This window comes from Micrasema longulum, unplaced genomic scaffold (assembly GCF_059751315.1).
Source record: "Micrasema longulum isolate JH-2025_06_02 unplaced genomic scaffold, ASM5975131v1 h1tg001600l, whole genome shotgun sequence".
Lineage (NCBI taxonomy): Eukaryota > Metazoa > Arthropoda > Insecta > Trichoptera > Brachycentridae > Micrasema > Micrasema longulum.
Window position 1 is genome coordinate 92371 of NW_028278781.1, and position 25860 is coordinate 118230.

General features: G+C 34.9%; 1 protein-coding gene across 1 annotated transcript in view; it reads left to right on the top strand.

The window, feature by feature from the left end:
- The window catches only part of LOC148274723 (uncharacterized), a 98644-nt gene extending 79507 nt beyond the window's left edge, over window positions 1-19137 (top strand). Inside the window, exons 5-6 of the mRNA XM_088236741.1 lie at window positions 3821-3988; window positions 18908-19137. Coding sequence (XP_088092867.1) covers window positions 3821-3988; window positions 18908-19137 — 398 coding nt within the window. The remainder of the gene's footprint in view (window positions 1-3820; window positions 3989-18907) is intronic.
- Window positions 19138-25860: the final 6723 nt, after the last annotated feature.

Genomic DNA, 25860 nt, shown 5'->3' on the forward strand with positions numbered 1-25860 from the left:
TGGTAAAACTATGTACGATAGATGCGCAAATGTTGAGATCATTATGTAAAGCTGAGACAAGCATTATCGACAAAATCAAGAAAGAAGCTCTGCGCCGGTTTGGACGTGTAGAGCGAATGAACAGCGAAAGAACGGCTAGGAATATTTACAATGCGAATGTTGATGGATGTAGGAATGAGGAAGACCGAGAAAGACATGGCATGACCAAATCCAACAAACGTTTGAAAATGGACATGTCAAAAGTCGGTATAATTGGCGCGCGTGCATGAGAAGATGTATGAATGTAGAGGAAGCGAGATATGTGTGCAAATATAGAGTGATGTGGCGTTATTTCCTCTCTGCCTTCCCTTACGGGGAAACGGCGTGATAGTTTATTGTTATTGTTGTTGTTGAAACAAAAAAATTCAGGAGGAATCACAGAAAAAAATTATAAAAACTCAAACACATAACTTTAGCATGCAAGACATATTAAAAGCAGACAAAAAATAAAATGTTTTGGAGTGACAGAGGCTATGTTAGTAGCGTCGTGTTGTAGCGTAAAAGGAATTTATTGTAGAGCAGAAAATTTTCTTCCGAAAGACGTATAACGAATAACGAGCGTGTTGAAGATGTGACGGTGGACCTGCGCACGTCTCAGGAGAACTTAAAACCAAGTTGCCTCTTCTTTAAACCTGCGGGATCACGCCGTCCTAGACGGCCGTCGACGACAATCTTTCACCGTTATTCAGCAACTCAGGGGCGCTGTATTGACGTGGAAGGAGACAAGAGTACTGTCTGGCGATGCGGTCTCCTGGAGGCATCTGCTGATGTCCACATGCTCCATTTAGAAGCGGATGTAGAAAAGAAGAAGATCGCTATAACTTGATTATTGATAGTTGTTAACTCGAGGTACCTCTCGTCTAGGTTACGAAATCGTGTGGATATGATTTTTACTTATAGAAGCTCTAATCGAGATTTATTGTATTTTGTTGATAGGATACCAACCTAATTTGACATTAAATCTTAGATTGACGTGGGAGGAGGCGAAAGTGCTGGGTGGCGATAGGGTCTCCTTGGCCCCGATTACAATGGGAGGTTAAAATTTATCTTCAATTTTATCTTCTTTTTCTTCTTGTGCCTTTGCCTTGCCGGTGCCTTTTGACGTTGGCGATCACTACAGCGAAAGCATATGTATCTGTCCTGCGCTAATTTTACATTTTGCAGCCAGGACGACTCCTTATTGATGTGCTCACCGTAGTGACTCCTGGAAAAAGATGACCAGAGTGGTTTCCCGTTGTATTCTCTGGTGGATTTTCTGTTGGGGCTACCTTCCCTTAGCTGGTTGGTTTTGGTTTGAGGCGCCAAAAACTCGCCTTTCATCCTCTTGTTATCTGCTGTGATCACACCGTTACGAGTGTGATCCCATTGCCCGGGGTTCGCGACGTGGACGCTAACGAGTATGACTAGTCAGTAGTGTTGCCGGTAGAATGCAACTAGGCGTTCGCAGCATTTAAAAAAATCACATCCGCCACCAAGATGTGACTCACGGCGACCCTACTTTTTTCTTCTAAATATTTTATTTATTTTATTTCGAATACAGATGAACATTTTATAAACATTTTATAAGATTTTATAAAAACAATATAAAATGTATACATAGTAGGGCCTGCCATCCAATTATATGTATTCACTAAATAATAAAACGACGACGGCTTAAAGTTTAAACTATAAAAATATTAAATATACTTTATATTAAAATAAGATAAATATAGACAGAACAAGGAGATAATGGAAAGGAAAATAATGAATTTGATAAGGAGTTGTAAATGATGATTGAAGGAAGGTAAGAGTGGAAAATTGCATTTGATTTAATGATTTAATGAATTATGAATGAAGATCATGAATCAAGCCTATTTGTTCAATTATGAGAGTTAAAGACAAAGGTACTTTAAATGTCCTCGAAAATATACTTATTTTCGTACACAAACATTGGTTTTTCTTTATAGAAAGTCGAAGATAACTCTGTTAACTTCCCATTGTAATCAGGACCCTGGAGGCAACTGGTGATGTCCACATGCTCTACTTAGGAGCAGGTGCGGAAAAGGAGAACATAGTAATAATGAGCAGACAGTAGATTTTTTTTGAGGATAGAGTTCTTAGAAGCGCCACAAAGTAGCGATTCTCTTTGTCTCCGTCTGCTTTCGGCCTTAGGTGTTCATGCAATCAGCAACGAAATCACACTCTAGGAATGTCATTATCTGCTATGTACCGCTCGCATGTGTAGGTGAGCGTTTGTGTGTGGGTAATAATGTAGTGTGAGAGTGTGCTCTACCTATACCTATAGAAATATACCTACCAACACTGGCTGATGGCGAGACAAATTGTATCAACTTTCTCCATACAATTTAATACAAAGATATGTCTTGCACTTATTTGACCTTCTAAGTTTAAATGATACGATATAATCGAGTTACTTACTGTAGTTTTTACGCAGCAAATTATGCGTAGACAGTGATATATTAATATTTGAATAATAAAAAAGTGGTTGATGAGTACATATATCTAGGACACAAAGTCAAACACGGTAAAGACAACCAGACAGCGGAGTTGTCAAGAAGAAAATGGCTAAGTTAGGCTGCTTTCGGCAAACTCAAATATATTTAAAAAAATAAAGAAGTCAAACGATCAAACAAAACAAACAAACAAACAAACAAACAAACAAACAAACAAACAAACAAACAAACAAACAAACAAACAAACAAACAAACAAACAAACAAACAAAAAAACAAACAAACAAACAAACAAACAAACAAACAAACAAACAAACAAACAAACAAACAAACAAACAAACAAACAAACAAACAAACAAACAAACAAACAAACAAACAAACAAACAAACAAACAAACAAACAAACAAACAAACAAACAAACAAACAAACAAACAAACAAACAAACAAACAAACAAACAAACAAACAAACAAACAAACAAACAAACAAACAAACAAACAAACAAACAAACAAACAAACAAACAAACAAACAAACAAACAAACAAACAAACAAACAAACAAACAAACAAACAAACAAACAAACAAACAAACAAACAGACAGACAGACAGACAGACAGACAAACAAACAAACAAACAAACAAACAAACAAACAAACAAACAAACAAACAAACAAACAAACAAACAAACAAACAAACCATCACGCCGTTTCCCCGTAGGGGTAGGCAGAGAGGATAGAACGCCATATCACTCTATCTTTGCATACAGACCTCGCTTCCTCTATATTCATTTCATACATCTGCTTATGCACGCACGCCGATCATTCCTACTCTTGACATGTCCATCTTCAAGTGTTTGATGGACTTGATCGTGCCATGTCTTTATCGGTCTTTTACTCGTTTTCTGCATCCATCAACATTCGCATCGTAAATCCTTTTAGCCGTTCTTTCGCTGTGCATTCGCTCTACATATTTACAAAGTTTCCTTATAAACTAACAATAATTGCTGTTTAATGATATAGGTGCATGATATAATAATTTATAGGGGTATTTAGCAAGTATTAAGGATTTCTATATAAACCAAGATAGGTAAAGTAATTTTAAATAAATTGGTGTACACCAAGTATTTTATTTTGTACACCTAATTAAATTTTAATATGGAATTCTACCGATAAAAAAGATTTTTTTATGTACAGTCCCAAAGGAGATATTTTATTACTCCGGGAGTATAATATGTTATAGGCACATGTTTTTTCAATAAATAAAAAATGTGTATGTAAAAATAAAAAAATAAAACAAGTGTATCACAAGTAATAGATCAATAAATTGTTTTCAGCTCCTATTTGCCTTCCCGAGAAGGGGGCCGATTTCCTCGGCCAGTTCGGATGGGCGGCGGGTTGGGGGGCCTTGAGCCCTGGCTCTCGCCTCCGCCCCAAGACGCTGCAAGCGGTCGACGTCCCCGTACTGGACAACAGAGCCTGCGAGAGGTGGCATCGAGCCAACGGTAAACCCAATTATCTTTCTATGGCACAACTGCACATCCTACAATTACGAGATATTCTGAAACGGGTAGAACAATTTACTAGGAATGGAAAGACTGAGAAATATATTTAATGGATGCGAAGGGCGGAAACAGATTGCGTTAAAATCAACCCTGGGGGGCAATTACAAACGCTATCTTCATATGTAGGGGAAGGGGGGGCTAGTTGTTATGAAAAAAATTAATATCTGACAACTTTTTATTTTGAGGCACATCATATTGGTTACATATTAATAAACATATATTAAAATATAATAAAACAATTTACATGTGTTCATACAAAGTCCACAAAAAAAATATAGTATTTCTAAAAATATATTAAAACTGTAACAATGTAGGGGCAAGAAGACACAGAGGCAAGTTGTTACAAGATGGAGGCATGTTGTTACGTCATAAGCCTTGTAAATGCCTTGACATCCATATTCCATTATTTAAGGTTTTCTCCATCCCTGTTGTAATTTGTTAATCTTAATGACTCCCGAGGGGGTGAAATCTAGTCTTTTGTCTACGAACATTTGGACAAACTCAAATATTGTAATGAAACCAACTGGTCCAAGAAGAAGTGTAAAAATTGAAAAATTGTTTTCAGGCGTTGCCTAGTATGGGAAATAATTCAGTCAGATGGATCTCTTCACAACAATAAAGGTTTCAGCTATTTAACTTCACTCAAATCAACAAATGGAACAATTGAAGAAATATGGATGTTCAAACATAGGCAAAATTGTGAATGTTACACAGTGTGTAAAGTGGCCACTTAAACCAGCCAATGACAGGTCATAAGCCCTGTAAATGCCTTGACATCCATATTCCCTTATTTAAGGTATTCTCCATCCTTGTTGTAATTTGTTAAACATATATGTAATTGTTAACAATAATATATAATAGCATGTAATGATATAATAGCATACGCTTATGTATGCTGTAAGTTCCTTTTTCTGTTCGACAGAAAATATTGGCTGAGGTTTATTGTCACCCACTATGTTAGATGTGGTTGGACCATTCTCTTGACGTTTTATGTAACGCTGTGATGTGATAAAATTTACTTTGTATGCTTCGGCAGCTCTTCGAATAGATATTTTTTTCTGTTACTTCTTTAGCTGCTCTTTCTCTTCCGTAACAACTAGCCCCGCCTCCCCCTACATACAGAGACGGTCGACTCTACTTCTCTTCTATCTCTATCTACTTCGGTATGCTCTACCGACTTGTCATATCTGACGTCATATGATCGAATTCAACCAATAACTGACGCTGCAACTTTACTCCGCGTTCGTAACTTAATTCCCGAGTCCCGTGAACTGTCTCGAGATAGTCACCCCGCCAAAGCAGTAGACTTGTTAAAATAAAATTATTTTTGCATTAAATGTTTTGCATTTGTATCTACACGTGTCTCGATAAATACATGTCATATATTGGTTATCTAGCTTTCATATATCAACTTTAAAATCCTTAAATTTTGTAAATGGGGTCTAGAATTCCAATCGTCTATACGCTTTGTAGCTGCAAGACGTGTCTTACTCCTTTTTACTACTCATATTATTTTTTTTTTAAATATCATTGATACAATTAACTTATTTGTCAATTTTTTTAATGTGTAAATGGGGGCTAAATTTCTAACTGTCTATGCGCTCCGTAGCTGCAAGACGTCCTGTAATCTAGCTCCTATCTGTTATATTTTTTTATTGATCTTAATTAAAACGAGGAACTAGAATACCAACCGTCCATGCGCTCTGTAGCTGCAAGACGTACTGGGATATTTATTAATTGTACAGCGCCCTTGAGGTGATTTTCATAAAAATGACGCTATATAAATCATCCAACTATATATATTAATTAATTTATTTATTCATTTAAAATTACACTCGTTTAAATATAAATGAAATTATTAAGGCTTTTTAGGCTATGCCCGGGTCAAGCCATAATAATTAACAGTGAAAATACTTGGAAAATTAATTGGATTAAATTATAATGACATGTGATGCAATAGAATAACAATTTAGAAAAACAAGGTATAAGTAATAAATAATAAAATTCCAAAGAATAGAATGAAAAAAGATATAAATATTAAAATATAAATTATACAAATTTAGATTCATGCATAATCAAATATACAAAATAATGGCATTTACATATATGTTCGGCATTTGTGCGAATGTTGGGTTACCGGGAACTTACCGATGTGAAGGTGCCTACCACAGTAGCTTGTCACTATACTGCCGTCGTAAGAAAGAAAGACGCATCTAACATTTTTTTCGAAAATGAGTTAAATACATATTCGGAATCAGGAAAAAAATACGCATCTACTTAAAATACATCTCTCTTCCTAAAATAACCACAACCCTATTATTTTCACTAATAAATTAGACTAATATTATAATATCACACCCAGCCTCCGAGCGGGCTGGGTGTGAAATATAGTTCCTCTCTGCAACTTTAGTTTAAAATACAAAAATTTGTGTTTAATTGTTATAAACATAGAGTTAATTCGCTAAGGTGGAAGTGTGGCCATGCTATAAACAAAGAGTGAGAAGATAGATAATTCATTTAAAGCATTGTTTTATACACGTTATTATATTCAACGCTTTGTTCTAAGCAAAATATATTCAAACGCCCCAAACTATCGTGATTTTATAACTGTGCTTCTGTTAAAACTGCTTAAAAATGTGTTCATTTGTGAAGATCAAGTGCCGAAATCTAACAATTTATTAAAAAACCATTTCTGTATAATATAGTGCTACCCATCTACGTTCATTTAAAAATACAAATGACACCGTTTTTCCTGTATCACGTAAAATTACTCAAATATCAAAAGTAATACACATGTTTATCTGACATCTTAATCAAAGTAAAATAATAATCCGAAATTTCAAGCGGAAAACATGCGTCTAATATAACTAACAAAATTACCAAGAAGCAGATAGATCCCTTGGTACCTACACTGGTACCTACGAGAAAATGTTTAAAAGGGCTATAAAAAAATGGATAGTAGAGCTAGGTAGAAGTAAAATGGATTGTCTCATTCGCCCAAACCAATATTGAATCAACCGCCCCACAAGTGTATAGCTTATGTTAGGTTTTTGTTATTTTCATTGTGCGTTTTGTAATATAAATAATATAGATGTACATAAATACGCACTATTAAAACTGTCTAAATATTTTGTTAATTATCTCTGTTTATTAAGTCAGTCTTCTTTGTTAATTCTCAAATGTCTTCATCTATTAATAGTATGAGATTGTCTCAATATTTGCGAAAAATATGCAATTGACCACAATATGATATACAATGCAAAAAAATCTGCCGTACTTATATTTAAACACAAGACGTCACTTTCTGAGTTCGTGCACCCATCACCACCTGTATTCCTAGACAACAACAGTTTAACGGTAACTGCAAAAGTCAAATATCTAGGGCACATACTGACTGACAATTGTAAAGACGATCAGGACATAGAGAGACAGAGAAGAGCCATCAATGTCAGGGCCTCTATGCTAGCGAGACGCTTCTTTCAATGCAGTAACGAAGTGAAGAAAATCATATTTACTTCGTATTTGACGTCCATGTATACAGCGGAACTTTGGAACAACTATACGCAAGGAGCGTGGAATAAATTAAGGATCACGTATAACAACTCATACAGACAATTATTCGGATTGCCTAGGTACTGCAGTGCCTCTGAAATGTTTACAGCTGGACGAATAAACACCTTCGCTGCCCTGCTTCGCCAAAAAGCCTGGAGCCTATGGGAACGCCTAAAAAACTCTAATAACGAAATTCTCCAAGCCACTGCAGGGTGGATCCATTCACCGTTGTTCGAGCGATGGCGCGATATGTTACGACCACCATAAGTGCTGCAATATAAAATTTTATTTTATGTTTATATTTGTGTTTATTGTTATATTTTTGTTTATATTTATAATTATGTTCATGTTTATATGGTAGAATTGGCTCTGCACTTTATAGCCATTTTACTGGAATAAAAATAAAAAAAAAATGTAAAAACATTAAAAAAAAGTATATTGTTAAGTGTCCTCGGCACGGGTAACCCCAGTGAGGTTACATTATTTATATTATTAATTATAGTTTGTAAGAGAAAAATATGAATAACCAAATCAATATATCATACCATCTTTGGATTTGATGTACCTATGAAAGAATGTTGTATCTATTCAACTGTTTGCGTTTATAACTTATTGTTTTTTTTTGTTGACTGAGTGCGAGAGTTGTTGAATTGTTCGCGCCGAGTAGTTGTTCAGTATAATGATCACTTTCTGTATTCAAAACAATGTCCTATTGTGTCCCAAGCGAAATCTGGGACATTAAATCGCGAGTATACGTGTATTGTCAGTTCAGTACAAGAAGACGATAACTAATAAATTCATTTATATTTTTTAATTCAATCGATTTTTAAAGATATGTTAGGTGTTACTGGGGAATGCAATCCCGTAAGATGATTTCAATCCAGGTATTTGCGGGACCGAGCCATCTTAGCCCCGCTGGAGCCAGGCATTAGCGGGATCCAGCAGTGTAAACCACGTGTGAACTTAGACCTCTGAAATCAATCGTAATAAAGACCAAATAGACCTCGTTTTCGTGGTTTTAATTTAAACCCACATCAAACAACTTTTTTGGTACATCTTTAGTGGTTTATTAATACATTATTGTTATCAAAAACATTAATCATTTTGTAGTATGACATTTTACACTTATTTGTTTATAAATTTGTATAAACCACTTAATTTTTTTAATTACACTTCGACTGGTTTCGAGGTTACTACTAACTTATAATTTCACGCGTTGCTATTTATATAATAAAATATTGTATGAAAGAGACAGAAAATTGAAAGAAAGAGAGAAAGAAGATAAAATAAATCATAACGGGAATAGTTGTAAAAGAGGACTCGAAGTTAAATTTAATTGATTATTTATTATTTGAAGTTTTTAATTAATGGCTTTACTAATTTCTAATCGTTCTAAATTATCTAAACGAAAACCATTTTTATTGACATGCAAAATTTCTACACACGTTTCTTGATTAAATTCATGGTTTTCGGATATAAGATGATTTGCGAATTCCGAAAAATTATTATTACTCAGACATCTTATATGTTCTTTGATTCTAACTTCAAATTTACGTGAAGTTCTTCCAATATAGAAATTTGGGCAATTTAAACAATTGAATTTATAAATTCCCGAATGATTTAATTTATCTTCCTTATCTTTACAATTTGTTAATATTTTACCTTTGTTATTATTAGTATAAAAAGCTGGCCTAATATTGTTAGGTAAAATTTGCGCTATATTATTAGAAAATGAATTAATTTACAAAATTCTACGCCAGTTCTCATTTTTATTGGAAATATTTTGGGAACTGTATAAGTATTTTTTCATATAGTTTAATTTAAGTTTTTTATTCAAAATATTGTCAGTTAAATTTAGTTCATGGCCATTATTGAAAGCCATTAGTTTATTGATACTTTTAGACATAAAGATTAAGACATAAATTGACATGAATAAAATATCACACAAGGAATAAATTGACATAACAATAAAAACATCAGAAACGTAAATATAAGTTTATATCGATAGCCATAAGTTGACAGCTCGTAACTGACATTTCAGAAATACAGCTACCAACATTATTGTCACTAGTCAACAAACAATATAAAAAACCTAGAAAGTTCATTACAATATTTGAGTTTGTCTAAAGTTCGTAGACAAAAGGCTGGATTTCACCCCCTCGGAAGTCATTAAGATTAACAAATTACAACAGGGATGGAGAATTAAGGCATTCTCCATCCCTGCTGTAATTTGTAAATCCAGAAGGTACAGTTTAAATAAATATCATTAAATAGTAAAATAAATATCATTAAATTTTGTACAAAGTTGGAGTATTTGTCACTTTTTCGCATAGTATCGGGGAGGCATCTGCAAGACAGCGACAAGAAAACATCACCAACATCATTCCCTTTCTGCACCTTATGGCGCATAGGGCACTGCATTGGTACACCAATCGCAGCTTATCTTGATCATTTTTGTTGCATGAAGGCAAGACGATCAATCTTCAGATACCAGTCCAGGGACTATGAAATATGCCAGTGTAAAAACTCCCCTTTAAATAAATATTTCATATCTACCGTGTCGGGAATCAAACCCGAGACCTCTTGCATAGTAGGCAAACGCGCTGACCCCTACACCACGAGGCCGACAGGAAAACAATGTTCGAATACCTATTTATCAATATTCTCTGTCCTCACAATTTATGTTAACCAGAAACACAAAAACAATCATGTATACATGCGTATTTAGTTTGGACTAAATACAATAATTGATATCAAACTTTTGATTGTGTTAATTTAATATATAAATGAGTATGTACTTAAATCTAGCAATAGCAAAGCATTGCCGGGTTCCGCTCGTGTACAATAATTTTAAATGAGATATTTCTTAAGTGTTGCCACGGCTTTACTCGTTTGCTTCGGAGTTTAGGACGCCGTGGTTCAAGATTTCAAAACAAAAATATTGAAAAATACTAAAAATATTTATTTTACCAACTGAGATAGACATATTACACAGTGTGTAAAGTGGCCACTTAAACCAGCCAATGACAGGTCATAAGCCCTGTAAATGCCTTGACTTCCATATTCATTTATTTAAGGTATTCTCCATCCCTGTTGTAATTTGTTAATCTTAATGACCCCCGAGGGGGTGAAATCCAGTATTTTGTCTACGAACATTTGGACAAAATCAAATATTGTAATGAGATAGACATGTTTGAATCATGTGATGCTAACGACCTTATCTCTCTAAGTTCTAGATTTACCATATCCTCCATTTTTAAAGCATTTTTACATATATTTATTTTGTTTGCGTGGGAAAAGTTATTTGGCTTATATATTTAGTTGAACTTGCTTTGTTGTTTTGAATATGTGTTTTTAAAAAAAAATGATAAAAATATTTAAGTCCTGTATTGAGTTGAAGTAACTCCTGGGAATGTAATGCGTACGAAGTATACTTTGTATTTTACGATTTGTAAAAAAACAATTTGAAAAAAAACTCATTTTCCTCATCGTGACTTAGTGACTTCTTGCAGCGTGCTGACGTTATGTTTATTTATAATGAATACGTCGCTGACGTGTTTAAAAAATCGCACAATGCATAGTCAATATTGTAAATAGAGTGTAACAGGTGTGAAATTTAACAATAAAAAAATCTCAATAGAGAAGGAGAAAAAAAAGAAGATAATATCGAGCCATAATCGGCAGAACAACGTAAGCGACATATTTGGCAAATTGTATTTTATTAAGGAAAGCGTTCCTTATTGGCCCCTACGCAAGTGTTAAAAGCATCATAGCTCTACAAAATTCTCCTGCCACATATAAGGATATTTATTTTATTTATTAAAAAAAACAACAGCCATTATAATAACAAAAAATACAATATTTACAAATAAACCAAAATCATAGTTTTCTATGTATTACTCCGCATCATTCCACTCTTAATTTTTTTTTAATATGTTGACATATTATTTTTAAGCTAAGCAAAACAGCGTTACCGCCACTATCTTAAATCAGTACTATCTTAAGTCATTTCAGTACTGGCAGTAACTAACCATTATATATATAAATGCACCCTTGTACAAGTATTACTACTACCCATTCTAGATTACGCTGATGTTTCCATGACTGATTTAAGCTGTGAGAAACGCGATAAACTTGAACGACTTCAGAATACATGCATAAGGTACATTTTTGGTCTTAGGAAATATGACCACATTTCTGATCGTAGGCAACTGAACCGGCTCAAAATTAGACAGCGGAGAGACTATAACTCCCTTTCACTTCTGTTCAATGTACTTCATAGTCCTAACGCTCCTATATACCTGCGTGAAAAATTTCAACGCTTATCAGTTCATGGTTTACCTCTTCGTTCTAATTCTCAAGGCACTCTCTTAGTACCCATCCACAATTCCTCTTTCTTCTCTAACTCATGTGGTGTTCATGCGGCTCGACTGTGGAATCATCTCCCATCCACCATCAAAGATGTTACTACATTATCTCTGTTTAAACACGTCTGAAGAAACATCTCCTTTCTCTTCCTGAATCTCTCCTCCTTTCCTTTTTCCTTTTTTTTCCTTTTTCTCCTTGAGAAATAGTTTTGATTTAACGTTATTTATAAACAAATACGTTTATTTCTATTTTTATATATCTTTAGCTTTTTAATTTTTTTTCTATTGAATATGTTCTGTAACTTGAATTATAAAAATAAAACTTTTATTTTATTGGTTGGTTGGAAGAAATTGCCATTTGGCAATAAGCCCTGCAATGTACAAATAACATTATGTACAAAAAGTTAAATAAATAACAAAAATAAAAATATGTTAAGTTACATTCTCGGGAGTTACAACAACTCAATTTGGGACATAAATAATATTAACATTTAGGAAATAACACATATTGAGAACAGCAAAGAAACAAAGCAAGTTTAGCACCTTTATAACTAAATTTACAACAACAATATTTACGCCAAAAACCTTTTCTTACACAAACAGAATAAATATATATAAAAAAACGCTTTTAAGTTTTAAAAAAAAGTAGTGAATCCACTAAGGGAGATAAGGTCATTAACATCACATGCCATGCAGATGATGCTGCCATAGTGAGGATGAGAACATATCCATCTCAGTTTGTAAACATCTGGATGCCTGAGAAATGTCTTATAGTACAATGAACACATGATTATTGGAAACGTAATTCGGATATACAAAACGAGTGTCAGACCAAATTATGGTGTATAACAGAGGCGAGGATAGATAGTGAGAAAATAAAAAATACGAAAAACCAAGTTTTTTGTCCTAACTATCCAAAACACTAATACTTTTTATAACATTTACTTAAAATATTAAGTGTTAACTTAAATGCTATATATATATATATATATATATGTGTGTGTAATCATTTGTGCCCAAAAACAGTGCCCAATTACAATAAAGGGAAGAAAAATGTGCACGTGTGAAGCTGGACGGATAATCGTTCAAAGAATCGCAAAAATGTTGCGTTGAACATCTAAGAACATATGGAAGCAATATAGTGTTTTATCTAGCATCGGCGTTTTAAAGCATTGTTAGACGATTGCAGGCAATCGTTACACTATACAGGGTGTTCATTAAACCCTGTCACATCCGAAACCACGATGATCAGTATGAGAAAGAAGACATATTGGCACATTAAAATATTTTTTTAAAACAATTTTTTTTTTTTTAATATAAAAAAAGCAAATGGTTGCTTACTTCTGCAGGGGAGAAACGAGGAGGGGGGGGGGGGAATCTGATACTGTGCCGTGCTTCCCTAACTTTTCCCCTGCAGAAGTAAGCAACCATTTGTTTTTTTTAAATATTTTATTTTTAAAAAAATTCTTTGCCCTAAATATTTTTTTTTATATAATAATATGTCTTTTTGCCCATCCTGATCATTGTGGTTTCGGATGTGACAGGGTTTATATAACACTCTGTATAGACAAAAAACGGATAGGTCTCTTTTATTGCGCATCCCTAATAATTATATTTCTTGACAAATTACAAAAGGCAACGACATTTTATGTTTCATAATACATTTACACCATCCACTGAAATTGCATTTATGCACTGATTTGATCTGAGAATATTGATTTCTCCTTATTTAACAGGGGGCTCGCCGGCCCAAGTCAAATTTAACAAGAGGCTCGCGCGAGCCCCTCCGAGTCCCTGTAGCCCACCCCTGAATGTGATGCTTTACATCACAAAAAAGCCGCACCCTCGGGGGACCACTGGTTTAACTTGAGGATGTTAAAGAGTTCGCCCCCTTCCTAATAGCCCGATACTTTAAAGATCAGGGTTTGGAGGACGAGAACTATTAACGGGGACCCGTCACAATAGATTTTCACAAGTCGCATTGACGTCAGATGCTTAAATAGCACTGATTATTATTATTATTATGGATAACTTATATAGCGCCATTTTCGTAACAAAATACCTCAAGGGCGCTTTACATAGTGATTCTTTTTAATTTAATATTTAATTAAAATAATTAATTTTGTTGTCACATGCCACGGATTTATTCAAATGATTTAGAGAACAAGTGGGTTTTGAGCTTTTTCCAAAACATCACTCCACTTTCACAGCCTCGCAACTCTGCTGGGAGAGCATTCCATGCCATAGGGCCTGCGACCGCAAATGCGCGTTCACTAAATTTAGTGCGCCGTTTGCGTAGAGGTATAATAACTTTTCCTCTCGCCGTAGACGTAGCTGATCTAAGCGTTAGACGCCTGTCAGCTAGTTCATCTGGAATGCATAGCTCCCTTAGATATTCCGGAGCAGAGCTGTGCAGTGACTTATACATAAGCCAAGAGAGTTTGTATTCGACCCTCTGTGGAAAACGTAACCAGTGTAGTTCCCGAAGTAGTGGAGAGATATGACTGAACTTAGAGATTCCGAAAATAAGTCTCGCTGCGGCATTCAATACAGATTGTAGGCGAGTCATTTTGTTCATTGGTAGACCTGCATAGATACCATTACAATAATCGACTGTAGACACTACAAACGCATTTATTAATTGACGGGCGGCATCAACCGGCAAATTTTTGCGTATGCATTTAATTTGTCTCAGCTGGTAGAAGCATGAACTTATCGTTCTACTAGTTTGAGCGTCAAGAGAAAGGTCAGAATTGAGTAAAACTCCCAGTAGTTTAGTAACGGTGGGTAAAGCGGTACTCCCTACATTGGGTAGGGCCGTATCCTGGATCAAATTCTGTCGTCTGGCTGAAGCGACCCATAGTTGTTCAGTTTTTGATGGGTTTAATGTTAGTCTGTTTTCAGCCATCCAGTTTCCTATTTTCTCGATGCATCCATCAATTAAATTGACAAGCACTCTCGCCTGGTTTGCAATAAAAATAAATCTGAGTATCATCTGCCTCGCAGTGAGACCACAATCCACATTCTTTGATAATGTTCTCTATATCTTTAGTGTAAAGGAGATAGAGGAGTGACCCCCACCTTAAATAATAAATTGAAAAGTCAGTCTTGGATCGGTAAGCCGATACAAACGGAAGCAGAACCACTAAAGACTTCTCAACGACTGCAAGGTTTTTTTTATTTTATTAACATAAACGGCAAATCTGTGTTTTACAAACATTTAAAATACTAGCATATTTTGCTTAGTATATAAATAAAAAAATTTAAACATAAATTTCCTTGGGTATACCCGAGATTTATAAAAAAAAATTAAACCTAAAAATTGTACAAGATTTATATTTTAAAAATTAACCTAAAAATAATACAGCGTATTCAGTAGAAAGTTTAATTAATTAAACATTCTACAGTAACACAACAAGAAAATCATAAGTACTGTTTCATACAGCTGGGCAAAGTGAACAAAAAACTGTATGTATTATGAAATGCATGAATAAATAAATATAATTACCATTCACCATCTTTAAAAAAGTTCAAAAGGTTTGTTATATAAGAACAATACCCTACACTAAATATATCGGATACGTGGGAATAACTATTGCCGAGTTCATGAAGTCTATTTAATACGGCATTACAAGTATACACTGTCCATGAATTGTTGCTACAAAACGGTGGCACCTGTCTAGTCATTCTTCCAAGCAGCCTGAAGTTGATGAGAGATAATAGTTCAGGGCAATCCCATATTCAATTTACAATTTTGAATGAATTTAAAAGGTCTATAATTTTTCTTCTATCGTTAAGTTTATAGTATTCATATTTAACTTGTATATCTGAGATCTGATTTTTGCTGACGAAACCTCAAATACACGATAGATAGGACAGGTGGGAATGTATCATAGCTTAGTAGATGGTAAACAAGACGGATGAGGAAGCAAGCCAGGTTCCACCCGGCTCCGCGGAACACCTTTTAGAAACCGCTGGCTTACGTAGTTTAAAATTGTTTATCACCTACTTTAGCAATTATTGTTAACAATGACAAAAATAATACATTGTCAAATATAAGGCATAATAACCTATTTTCCAAATTATGCTTACAGACATTCAGACAGAAATAACAACAAATTATCTTTCATTATCAACTATTGTTAATTGTTTGTTAACAGTTTTACATCGACAGTATACTGTTACTAAATTATGGTAATTATGCCTACCGGGCAACATTTGTTCGGCCCTACTTGAATTTGTTCGTAATACCCGTTGTTAATATTTTTTTAAATAATGATGTAAGAAAGTTTTCGCTACTGTCAGGTTTTGACAAATGTGACTAACTTATTGTGATAAGTTTATACAGAGCGCGTTGCGTAGCGTTCACGCGAAGACAACACAATATTTTATCGTTGTCTTCGTTATCCTCGTGTGAACGGGAATCTGAAGGACAGGATAATATACCGAGTATGAGGAAGTTCATTTTTACGGGAAATTGAACATAAATAATGTTTTCTTACGCTTGGTAAAAGTTATTGTACGGCTAAGTTTTTCGGAAATGTGTGTAAAAATTCATAAAAACGATTTTATAAAGAGAACTACTTTGAACAACGTCACTAGTCCTCCGAAATCAACCAATAATAGAGCGATGTGATAGATTTCCTGTTTCAGGGAAGCCAACTGATCGGCAGAACTGCCAGACGAGAACTTAATACGTCATAGGCGGAGTAAATTCAAAATTTCAAAACTTAAAAAAATCATAGCGCCAATAATGAATATTAAAAAACGAATGGCCCACGTTCAGACGCTGAAGTCTTTGAGAGCATTTTTTCCAAATTACGGTATAGCTTAATTTTAAGATGCATTTTTTATACAAGTATACTTTTGTAATGCAAATTCTTTGTATTGTGATGTAGAAGTTCCGGGGGGCGAAGCACCCACCTGAGCCTTTTCATCCACCGACCAGCAGAGCCGAATAAAACATGAGACCATTAAAACCTTCTACCCAGGCAAATCCCTTCCATCCCAAGTGACCTATGCACCACCCGAATTCTCGAATTGAAATACATTTTTAAATTCAAACTCATTTTATTCTTGTATTCACAAGATATAGACCTCGACAGAGACAAAGATAACTTAATGCTATATTCAAATTTGAAAGCCCTAATGCATCATTTATTTGAGCAATACTCACATGTTCACAAGAATTGTTTATTTCTTTTACGTAATGGGAAACGTTAATGTAAATATATGTATGTGATTATTGTAAAACAATTGTATTTGGTTGTAATATTGTATTTTAATTTGTTTATTAATAAATATAACACCAGACAACAACAACACTATCATATTGAAAAAGCAAAGACAAACACAGGACAGTCAAAAATACTACATAATGGACTTAAACACTACAACGACCTACCTTACTACTTGAAAACTTTTACTGGAGACAAATTTAAAATCCATCTGAAAAAGCACATAATGACTGAACTAACTAGACTAGACGAGACATAAAATGACTAGACAATATTGAATTTCGAATGTAACCCTAACGGGTTTTTTAAAATTGTAAATAAATAAAAAATAAATAAAAAAAATAACCCTGATTGCTTCTTAATGAAGCATCACAATGTAGATACAGTAGATAAAGCTTATTGCTTTATTGATTACAAAAGTACATAAATTTATATTACGATAACTATTTTAATCCAACGTTTTTAATACTTAGTTCTGGAAACAAAATCTTCCTTGATGTCAAGTCAGACATTTCAATATAATAGATACATACTTATGATTCGAATGATTTGCATAGAATATAAGTGTGATGATTTTAACAAAAACATTAATTAATTTAATTTCCAAGATTATTGGTGACATTTCTAGATTTTCACAAAGTATGTAAAAATCTTATACAACACTTTCTCCATTTAATATTAAAAAATCATTGGATATAATTCAATTCTACTTTAATAATATATTTTAAAAATACATACTTTATTACGGGTTCTTAGATTAATTTACAAAGCACCAATATCTCGTAAGAAAGTCTGCATCTTGATTTGAAAGGACGAAAGTGAATTCCTCGTGTTCTTTATATTTTTTTCTCGTCATTATTTGCAAACGCAAGACCAGAACTTCCGTCAAGAACCAATATGGCGATGAACTGCACTACTCTGCGTCTTCAAATTCTGTTGGTAGTTTCCGAACAAATAAATCAAGAGTCTAATAACCCGATGAACATCGTATCAGTGACTTGAAGGAATACGCGTGTATTAAGAAAATGCAAGCAGACATTTTATACGCTGTCGGCAGACACGCTGATAGATTAATTTCTCACGCGGTCATATAAAATAACAGTTCTATCTAAAGAATATATTGTAAGATAAGGGAGAAGAGATCCGGATTAACCGAATCCCTCTCTTGTCTCGGCCGATATACGTCGTATTACGTGTCCGCCATTTTGATCTGTTTTCTAGAAGTAAATCGTGCGGCGTGACTAGTCCACCGCCAACAGTATTGCCAGCGCAAGAAACAAAAAAAATGTGACGAAGTACTTAAATATATTCGTCACAGTATATATATGTATGGAAAAAAATGCGATACGTTAAAATAAAAATATTTTATTTGGCATAGTTTTTTTTTATTATTTAAAAAGGTAAACATAAACAGAAAATATAAAAGGAAAAATAATGAAACCCACTAAACCGCGAAACCGGCTTATCAGCAGGTTTTTTATTTTTTCTTTACGAAGAAAAAAGTTCAAGAAATTATATACATTATTATTAGTTTGTTATAATAAACAGTTTTATAAAAACTAATCAACTTCTTTATTGTCCCAGAGATAGGCGGGCAGGTTATCTCCGCATGACAATGAATTACATCAACCACGCGCAGTCGCATTTTTCTTTATTTCATTGTCTTTAATTTCATCATACTGATAATTCAAATGATTTTCCAGGTATCAACGTCGTGATTTACCCCGAGATGCTCTGCGCCGGCTACAGGGCTGGGGGGAAGGACTCCTGTCAGGGAGACAGCGGGGGACCGCTGATGCTGGAGAGGAGCGGACGATGGTACCTCGCTGGGGTGGTCTCCGCGGGCTACTCCTGCGCCAACAGGCAGCAGCCCGGGATCTACCACAGGGTCGCCCACACGGTTGACTGGATATCGCACATAGTGGGACAGTAATAGACAAAGACGCGAAGGGATTTGAAGTGAAAATTATCGAAGACATTCATAAAGCAGCAAACGTTCTTCAAGTATCATGCATTGATTCGTAATTGCGATGAACGCGCATGTGAACTTGGAATCGTCTTGTGTAGAATTAAGGGTTGAACGTGTGAAGTCATTAACTAAGTATGCGAAAATGTCGAGATTTTGAGCACGTGAGAAATTTTCAATCATTATCCTTATTCTATTTGCCAAGTCTTTTGAAGTTCCGTCCGGATTCTTTTTCTTCTGGTTTCGTAATCAATTTGGGTTTTGGACGGGAGATCTTTGGACTGTCAACCAAAATGGAGTGTGAAGGAGACGAGAATCATGAATTAAAGGCACTTTAAGGCGAACCCAACATTGTACTGATCGCGCCACTAGCCAGAAGTTGTGGACACTCGACTTACAGGTTCGCGGAATTGCGTTATCTTTACTCCGTTTGCTACCGAACCCTAATACAAATGAATGCAATCGCCTACCTTGTACTGGGGTTCTGGCCCCTTATTGTTCGGAACTTCTCTCACGGGTCAGATCCTATGGTCAAGAAAGTCACTTGTCGTTTCTTGATTATAATATTCGATAAGACACAGTGGATTATTGATCGCTAAAATAAATTATTTGCGATCGCGCTGGGATTTTGAAAGAACGTGTTCACTCGGTGACAGTTCGGTTGTTATTATATACCGTAGGAATTACAACATTATTACCAGGGTCCAGTAGGTAGCAAATAAATCTAACGCCGCAAACTAGTGAATGTGCTATATACAAACACATATATTAAATGTGGCGTAACCAGTACAATTCACAAAAATAACAAGATTACGACGGTTGGGCCATGTGCACAAAATGAATGATAATCGTTCCGCCAATGAAATTATTTATACCACTCCGGAAGGCAAACGAAGCAGAGGCGGACCAAAATGAAGATGGCTGGATGACGTAGAAAGTAACAGCAATTGCCCGAAGAACAGGAGAAGAGCCGCAGGGTGCAGGGAGGAATGGAGACAGATTCTGGAGGGCCCACAACGAGCTGTAGCGCCACTGATGATGAGAATTCGTCAAAAGCAAACCGTTTTCTTGCAGTCTAAATTGCGATTTAAGTACGTGTGACGTTACTTATTTACAAAACTGATACGGACCTCAGACATTGCCACTCCAGTATGCAGCGACGGATATCGCTTTGTCATTTGCCATCCACAAGTCATCCACATTTGCGGACAGCGCAGCAGATGAGGATCACCCTGCACCTCCCCGCAATCGCAGCTCGAGTAATCTGCCCCCAGAAAGCCCACTCCACCTCTGTTAATTATTTTTGCAACTAGTCACCCCTATGCTCAGTCTGTTCAGAGCTTTCCGCATAGGGAAGTCTTAACTGTGTACGGTATTTGCGCTTTCAGATATCCAGACCCTATCGCAGTTCCTCTCTCTACAGATCCTCTATAAGTGTTTATCAATACCAGTATCGAAGAAGCCATCCAATGGATGTAAAGGGAGTATCTGGGGTCACGGATCTGTTTGTGTCTCTCGTGAAGTAAAATTCTAATGATCTTAAGCATGTGAAATTGTCGGAATTTTTGGTGGAACTTGTGAAATCGTCGAGATTTTAGCACCTTCGAAATCATCAACACTTTAAACTCAAAGTACCTGTGAATCTTGAATAGAAAATACGTGTGAATTCTTCAGGATATTGAAGCACATTTGAAATCGTCAATATTTTAAGCATGTCGGCAATTGCCAATAATATAAATAGGCTTCCGTAAAATTGTCAAGATCTTTAATGCGTTTGGAATTGTAATTAGCATCAAATTATCATGTCTGTACGAGGTTGATTGATATGGTTGATTGACCCCCGAACTATTTTGAAGTGCATGAGATTTTTTTTATGCCTTATTACTTTTGGCGTATTTCCTCCGGACTTGCATGCACCTCTCCAACGATTCTCCGTCATTTCTTTAGCTTCCAGGTAGAACATTTATATGAACCCTACCAATCACTCATCTACACAGTTCATGACCTCATTGTCGCCTAAAAATTTACTTCCCTGCGAATGTTCCATGAGTTTCGGGAATAGCCGGTAGTCACTGGGAGCTAGATCAGGGGAATATGGAAGGTGTACAACCAATTCAAATTCAGCTTCGTAAGTAGCAGCCATTGACACTAACGCTTTGTGTGCTGGAGCATTGACCAGAATTTTGCAGTGGTCAGCGGCCTGTTGTAACTAAACCGTTACAGGTTTCAACTTTCAACTTGTCGCTCGGTACTTTACAGCCATATTATACTACATCATGCATACACATCAGCTGCACTGGTCAGAGGTGGATCGTATCAATCAACCTTCGTATTCGTTGAGATCTTAAACAAAGCACGTTTGAAGCCGTGAAAACCGTAAGAAAGTGCAAAATCAGCGTTATCAGAGTCAGGATTTAAGGATCTAAAGCATGTGTGACAAAAGCGCTTGTTGAATCATCAGAATCTTAGGCACTTTTAAAACAACCAAGATCTCAATCGTGTTTGAAACCGTCCCAAGATCTTAAACATGTTTAAAATTGGTATCTTCGTAAAATGAGCTCAAATATTAGATAAGACGATTGAACAAATTGATTTAATGAGAAAGTTCATAGGGTGAAAAAAATGAATCAATTTAAAAGCTTAAATGAAAATTATACCAGCAAAATTGAAACTTATTTGTAAAGGGTAAAAATTACGCAGTTTTCATAAAATATATTAATTAAAGTGATTTAAGCGATGGATTGTATATAATATTATGTAGGACACGTTATATTGTGTTAATAAAATGTTATAAATTCGGTTAAGTCATACTTTAAGTGCCAAATAGAGACAAATTCTGCATATTTATGTGTATTGTATATCTCTTTAAAAGTCACTTTTTCGAGTGATTATTTTAATGTAGAATAAGCAGTAATTGACACCAGTGAAAGTTAAGAAACTTAAGCAATAAATACCAGTGCGTTAGTAATCTTTCAGAAACAATAAAGTGAACAAATCCGGTGATGAAGAGGCGATGAAATGATTTATTTTTTAAGTTATGATTTTGTAAATATGTATGTTCAAGATTTGAAATGAATTCATGCATTGCTTACCTCATTCGTGCTTTCTATTTACAACTTTGTTAAGCGTTGCAAGTGTAAACGAAAGTTTTCACCCTAAGGGGGTATTTTACCAACTCATTGAAAATCCTGATTAGCTTAAGTCCTGCTAAATCGCTTTTAAGTTTAAAAATCAAATTTACAATCTTTGTAAATCTCATAAGTTAACTAGACGCATTTCCTCTGTTTAAGGCACATTTTAAAATGGCGGCGCCCGCGTTTTAGTTATGGCAGATCTGCTCAATTTTTTATAGCGTTGAAAACTGTTTATAATCGAAATAATAAGGTGATAATCTAAGATTTTATGTTAATCTAGCAGACCCGACAGACGTTGTCCTGCCCGAACGGTGGTTTTCCTGCTATTAGCTTGGAAAAATACTTTTCATTGATGAGTAGGTACCTAGGTACTTGTTAATAATTGAATTCCAAAAGTAAAAATTATTAATATTTAAATATTGAATTTAAGTAGGTACCTAGGTACTTTTTAATGGTTTAGTTCCAAAACAAAAAATTATCATTTTTTAAATTCAGAATTGTATTTGCAAATGTCACGCTCAGCTCTTCAAACAGGGGCGTACATTCAGGATTGCGATTTTTAAAAAATTCGGTTAAAATTATTTTAGTTTTGCCAAAAATCCAGTAAAAATTATAAGGAATTTAAGGAAAGAATCTGATTGAGATATATTAAGAGCGAATGCCGTTTGTAAACATTGAATTTTTTTTTTTTATTAGCAAAAAATTACATCTTCCCAATTTTTTAGTATGTGCATTATTGTCGAATGCAATCATGTAGGTCGAGGAATAAAACATTAATGGTCCTAACTTTTTTTTACAGATTAGATTGAAGATTTTAAACATGCACGGACAAGACAGTAGGACAATAACTGCTTGCTTGGCGCATGCGTGTCGCTCCCGCGCATTCTTCTGCCGAAAATGTGGCAGAAAAATGCATTTTTATTATTGAGTCCGTCCTCTATACGAAAATATCACACTACGAATACTGATAAAACCATGTAAAATGGATTTAAAAAAATTAATTGTATTTTTAAAATCAATTCATGCATGATTTTAAAAATAAAATTGTTAAAAAAATATGTTTTTACAAAAACGCGAGATGTTTGGTCTTGACAATTGTGAATTGTGACATCAAGATTCGTTACGATGTTCTATTTAAATTTAAGCGGTCACAAACAAAGTTCAAAATTTTACCGAAACGTGACGTATTAGTGACGTGGCAATAAACCGATTTGGCGGGAATTTAAAATTATTCAATAATATTATATTCTTTTTCGCAGCGTTCCACGTGTGAACTAGGACAGAATGTTTATATTGTCCCAATGTTCTGTCCTGCGTAGTCGTAACTCTTCACGAAGCTGAGACAGTACAACATTGTGCTGTCTATTGTATTGTCCCTCTGCGGACCTAACTTTAAATTACATTAACACGACTTGCCTTTCAACAAATATTTTTATTTGTCGATAAATTTAATAAATTAATATGAGGTGGATGAAATAAAAAGTGTAAATACTTTAAATAATTTACACAATTTTTTATTCTACCGCATTCCACAATTATTTTTTTAAAAAAATATATAAGTATAAAGGTCTAAAACACAATCCAGCGGGCCGCTGGCAATGCTAGGCTTTTTAACATTCCAACCCGCCCTATACAAATTTTAATTCAAACCGACGTGCGTCCAGTCAAAGTTCGTCTACGAACTGATAAATAAATTAATCATCATCATCATTCCCTTTCCACACCTAATGATGCATAGGGCACTGCATTGTACACCAATCGCAGCGTATCTTGATCATTTTTGTTACGTGAAGGTAAGATAATCAGTCTTACGCTTCAGGTACCAGCCCAGGGACTATAAAATATTCTAGTGCAAAACACATTTTTTTAAATGAATATTTCATGTCAACCATGTCGGGAATCGAACCCGTGACCTCTTGCATGGTAACCAAACGCGCTCACCACTACATCACGAAGCAGACAAATACGTTGGAATTATTTCAAAATCCCACGGCGCGCCGTGTAATAAATTTGTATGGAAGCAGACATTTTAAGCTTTTAGAAATATTCCCAAACTTTAATTGAATTAGTGAATCTTTTAAATTTTGAAAATGTCTATTGATTTTATCAAAGATGGATATATTTCTAAATATTATTGTTGATTTTTAGAATATTTTGAAATACGGGCATATAAAAATAAATATTTGGTTTTAATTAGAAAATTATCAATGTTTTTCTGCGTGGAAAATAATAGTGTAAGGTGTATGAAAATGTATCTTTATGTTTTGAATAGGTAGGTAACGAATTATTTCATCGTATTTTATAATATAATATATGGAAAATATTACAATGAGTCAATTATCGTTAGTTATTTCTTAATTATAATATATTGTTAATAATTTTACTAAGAATAAATAAAAAATTAAGATGAATCTTGGAATAATACAGCGAATTGGAATCACATTAAAAACTAACTTAAACGTATCCAGCAAAGTTAATTACACAATGAAATTAAAATAGCTTACAATGGATGCTGTATAAGTTCATTTTGGTATCGCAAAGGCCAAAAATCGCAAATATCAGTCAGATAAACAAAAAATCTTACAGTATCCAGACAGCCTATTAAGTCTAAGCTGACTATTGACAACAAGCTATTGGAACAGGTTATGAGTTTCAGATACTCGTATCTGGGAGTAGAAATACTAAGTCAAAGCGATTTGTATACTGAAAACCGAGAACAGGTCAACAAAGCATAAAATCTGTCGTGGTGTCTGAGGAATGTAACATGGAGAAATGAGGATATATGTATCGAAAGCGAGGTCAGAATATACAGGACACGTGTGAGACTCAACATGACGTATGCTGTGGAAAGGCGGGCTGACACTGTTCGTACCAAACTACTCAGAACTGTTGAAATGAAGGTGTTAAGGTCTCTCTCTCTTCAATCCATGCTTGATTGCATTGCATTTGCATGCGTGATTACGCCTGACTCCAGGTATGGACCATGCCTGGATAGTTCCCTCTATCTGGAACAGTCTTGTGGTTTTCTATAGGCAATCGTCAGTGATAATGCTGATAATTCAGTGACTAGGCCGCTTCATCTTGTCTGTTGACGTTCACGCAACCTTGTCACTTCCGACACTTCCCAGAAGAATAGTTTTCTCCAAACTATCAGAATTCCCCCTGGAAATATGTCCAAAGAATTGCGGGATTCTTTTCTGGCACATGGATGTAAGTCTTTCTCTTATGTCCAGCTCCTGGAGTATAGATACATCCGTACGTCTGGCCGTACACGGAATCCGCAGCATTCGCTTCCAACGCCACATTTCGAAAGCTTCGATTTTTTTTTCTTTTCAGATTACTTCCGTGTCCAACACTTCACACCGTACATGAACACTGAGAAAACCAATGCCTTCACCAGTTTTTTTTTGGTTTGGTTATACTGCAATTCTTTCCAATCTTCACTAGCCTACTCATAGCACTTTTGGCAAGGCTTTGGTGTTAAGGTTCATTACTGGAGAAACGCTCTGAGACCGAATCCGTATTACTATAATTAGAGATAGGTGTGAAATAGAGG